The 4,378-nt window shown below is 39.7% G+C and overlaps 1 protein-coding gene across 1 annotated transcript in view; it reads right to left on the bottom strand.

Annotated features, from left to right (window-relative positions):
- Positions 1–1,850: 1,850 nt before the first annotated feature.
- The window catches only part of LOC143039801 (uncharacterized), a 3,192-nt gene continuing 664 nt past the window's right edge, over positions 1,851–4,378 (bottom strand). Inside the window, exons 2-3 of the mRNA XM_076210048.1 lie at positions 3,264–3,508; positions 1,851–1,959 (exon numbers count right to left, since the gene is read on the bottom strand). Of these exons, the coding sequence (XP_076066163.1) occupies positions 1,851–1,959; positions 3,264–3,508 (354 nt within the window). The remainder of the gene's footprint in view (positions 1,960–3,263; positions 3,509–4,378) is intronic.

Below are 4,378 nucleotides of genomic sequence, written 5' to 3'. Positions count from 1 at the left end.
TTTCTTCTTCTTCTTTATTTTCTTCTTCTTTATTTTCTTCTTCATTTTATTCTTCTTCTTTATTTTCTTCATTTTGTTCTTCTTCTTTATTTCCTTCTTCTTAATTTTCTTCTTAATTTTCTTCATCTTAATTTTCTTCATTTTCTTCATCTTCATTTTCTTCTTCTTCTTCTTCTTTATTTTCTTCTTGTTGGATGGTATCGCAACATATGAGTTGTGGTAGTACGTGGTCGTAGTTGAGCGGTGTTCGGAGGCTTTAGAATAAAAGCAGCGGAGCAACGTGTAGCTCTGTCTCTCTAGGTTGCCGACGAGATAATATTTATTTACAAGATGCAGTTTTAGCAAATATTAGAGATCAGGATAGGTTTTAACTACCTTATACATTGCATATACATATATACAAATGACATACAGTTGTCCGAGGTTGGACAGGATAGACATATCCCGTAGGAAAGGGATTTAAATGTAATTCGTAACTGCTTGGCTTGGTGGCAATCCTTTAGGGTTGGTGAGGCGTCCAGCTGCGGGTGAGGTGTCCGCCTGGACAATAGCGACAAGACCCGGAGTGACCAGGTGCGTGAAGACGTCAGGTCGACTACCAGGCTACTGATGTCTGCACTGAAGCATACGTGCAGTGCCGATAGGTAGATGAATGTCTAGGAGATTTTGGTGGTAGATTACGTCTTCTAGGAGGTCTAGATGCTAACATTCTTCTTCTTCTTCCTTATTTTCTTCTTCCTTATTTCCTTCTTCATTTTCTTGTTCTTCATTTTCGTCTTCATTTTCTTCATCTGAATTTTCTTCATTTTCTTCTTCATTTCTTCTTCATTTTTTCTTCTTTTCTTCTTCTTCTACCACCTCTTCTTCATTTTCTTCTTCATTTTCCTCTTTTTCTTCTTCATAATTTTCTTCTCCATCTTCTTCATCGTTTTCTTCTTCATTTTCTTTTTCATTTTCTTCTTTTCCTTCTTCATTTCCGTCTTCATTTCCTTCTTCTACAACAACAACAACAACAACAACTCGTGGAAAGAACGCACTAAAAGATTCTTGTTGCAAAAAAAGGCCTTCTTTCCAATGTCATATACCTTCTTCAGCTTATCATCCAAAAATTCAGGATTAAAGATCCTGTAAACTCCAAGAACCAATGGCTCTCTTATTATTTATTTGTTTATTTATTTGATCTTATTTGATCTATTTTTTATGACTTCATTTGAAAGGGATACACAAAATAAAGTTTGTTTCATGAAATCATATTTTTACAATATCTTCTACTTCTAGATATTAGAATATTAAAAAAAAGAGCAACTTATCTCTAGTTGTATTTTAGTGGTAAACTTGATACTAGAAACTAAGTCATTCATAATTAGAAAAGACTACAATGTAGGAATTAATTAACACAGTGTTACATCTGGCCAGTTGTCTAGTGGAGATCTTGTCCACGATAACGAGTAAAACGACACCGGTGACTCAAATAACTCAAAGAAAATAATTTCCTCTAATTCAGTAATGGAAGTGAACATCATAAAATCCAATCATATAAAACATTCGTTTAGTAATATTATGAACTTGAGCTTAGGATTATATAAATATGGATCATTTTATAATCAAGAATATTGTTGAGCTTCCCACAACCCCAAGAGCATCAGGGATTATCATCGTGTGACGGAAGCATCTTGTGTCTTTCATATTTTCATAAGATGTTCTTCCTTGTTTTGTATTTAATTTCCTGTCTGACAACAAAGCTACTTAGTTTCAAAACCTACCAACCCGCTCGCCTCCATTTGGAGGTGCAGCCTTGAGGGGCTGACTCTCGGTCACTGGAATGGGCCCAGGAACTTTCTCGTTTAATTTTAACCATATTTCATACACATTTTTTCACACATTGAGAGCTGGCAATAGGCAACTGCTCTTTCCCATAATGATACAACACAGCAGTCTAAGCGTTCTTCCTTGGGACATCTGTGGGAGGTTTCAAGGACAGTTGCCAAAAACTGAGTGGGTGAGGATTCTCCACATAAGGAAACTCGAGTCAACCATCGACAGACTGATTGACTCCCAGAAGTTGACTTAATAGACGAAAAACATTGGATAGTATCTCTTATTACCCATTACCCTTTGTTTTTCTGCATGTATTGATTTTCACGAGATTTTACTATTTTTGTTTCGCACACGCGCGCGCGCACACACACACACATGCACATGCACATGCACATACACGGTGGCGCGATGGTACAGTTTCCGGCTGCCACTACGTCGCCCAGGGCTGAAAGAATTTCAGTATCGCTGCGTTGCGAGTCGTTATTTCAACTCTCGTAGGGGGAGGAGTTCGGAGTGTGTGTGCGTGCAAGGACACAGTATTACCCATAGATCAGTCATATATGAGCTCTGAGCTCTCTTTCGAGGGGGTAAAAGCTGTCTATCACGAGCTCAACACGTCATCCAAGACTAAAGTGAATGACACACACACACACACACACACACACACACACACACACACACACACACACATATATATATATATATATATATATATATATAATATAATATATATATGCATGCGTTGTTAAAGTCAACAGCTGTGATAGCATTATTCTGTTTTATAGAATTTCTTTTCTAAGTTACGCACCAATGTGCGGTCGTCTGGATGCAGATTTCTTAGTAGAGTACTGAAGTCCATGGTATTTTCCTCTAGACGTCTTTCGGCCTTAACTGGGCATCTTTATGAGGTATTGACTGGTCAAACTGTTGACAAAGAATGACTCGGTTTGGCCGTATGTTGGTATATAACAGCGGAGAGCTGAAACGTCCGCCCGCCAATCAGCGCGCGGGATACGTTCTCTGTCTTCTGGTTGGTATCGACGTTCCAGGTTGCTGCTGGATAATGATAGCGGGTTTTTTTTATTGTAAATTAGCACCGCTTCTGTCATCTTTAGTCTTCTGGTGTCGTTATTTCTTTCAATGATGGTGGTGGTGCCTTCCATATGGTGCCTCGTACAGGTAGTGTCTTCTTATGGCGCCGTCCTGCAGATGTGCTGAAATCCTCTTTGACAGTGTTGTAGTGGTGACGCCAATGTACCGAGAATCTAGGCGACTGCAGTCACCACTGGAACATGTGTGTTGGTACACGACGTTCACCTCTTGCATTTCACTTGTCTTAGGGAGGCAGCTATTCTTTACAACTAATTGGATGTCCTTCTGGTCTTATAGTAAATGACGAGGTCGATTTTTGAAGCCGGGTCGGCAAGATTTCATAGCCACATCGCCTTGCTTCCACAACGGCACCTTGAGATGAGTGAGCTGGTGCACTGTCGGCAAAGAGACGGATTCCTTTGATGAGCATACCACGGCGTTTCTTCTTCACAGCATCTCGCAACTTGTTCAGAAGTGTGCAGTAGTATGCGCTAGCGATGGTCTGACCCTTTGTAAGGTAGTCTGTGAGGATGACTCCACGACAGTCCCAAAAAACCAAGAGCATGACCTTCCCTGCGGACTTCTGCACCTTAGCCTTCTTGGGGGGGAGGGGATGTGGTGTGCTTTCACTCCTTGTTCATCTCTTTGGTCTCTGGATCATACAGATAGATCCAACTTTCATCCATAATTACCAGGGGCCGTATACACAAAACTTTTTTGTTAGCCTTAACAATCTCTGCTAGCTAACAGAAAACCACTAAAAGTTATACACCAATGCTTAACTAACAACTGTTAGCTAGCAAACAGTTGTTTGTCAAGTACCGCTAAACAGCGCTGAAGTTAGCAGCTTATGAACATGTAAATGGACGTATTATCAAAAATTGCACACATAAAACAGTGTTATTAATGCAGTTGTTCAGAATTTATTAATAAAGTATCATGATAGCACATAGATATCGTATGTATGGGTTTTTAGAAGTACTTATTAACCAACGACAGATATTTTTGGACGAAGGCGCATTGTACAGGCGGCCGTGCCACAGACAAATCTTCCGACAGAAGACTCAACAATAATTTCAGAGGACATAGACATGGCAGAAGAAACACAGAAAAAGAAAAGGAAGCCAAACTGGTCACAAGAGGAAACACTCCTCTTGATCAACGTGATTATGGAGAAAAAATAATAATAAATGGGCGATTCAAGCCAAGTTTAAACCACAAGGATAAGAGGGAGGCATGACAAAGCACGTTGATGCTATGGTATTGTTTTCTGTTTACATATAAATGTTCATCGACACTTGGAGCCCCAATTCTAATGTTTGTGCCATCTACGGTACCCACAACACCGGGAAACCTACAGTTTTCCATGAACTCTGCTTGTTTTACTTGCACTTCTTGGCGAGTCAATAGGAATTTTACAAACTGAGTTACATAGTGCATCAATTGTTTGAGTAATGACACGGCTGAT

Source organism: Oratosquilla oratoria, chromosome 27 (assembly GCF_046742065.1).
Source record: "Oratosquilla oratoria isolate Oo_2021 chromosome 27, ASM4674206v1, whole genome shotgun sequence".
NCBI lineage: Eukaryota > Metazoa > Arthropoda > Malacostraca > Stomatopoda > Squillidae > Oratosquilla > Oratosquilla oratoria.
Note: the sequence above shows the minus strand (reverse complement) of the source record. Positions and strands in the feature narration are given on the sequence as shown.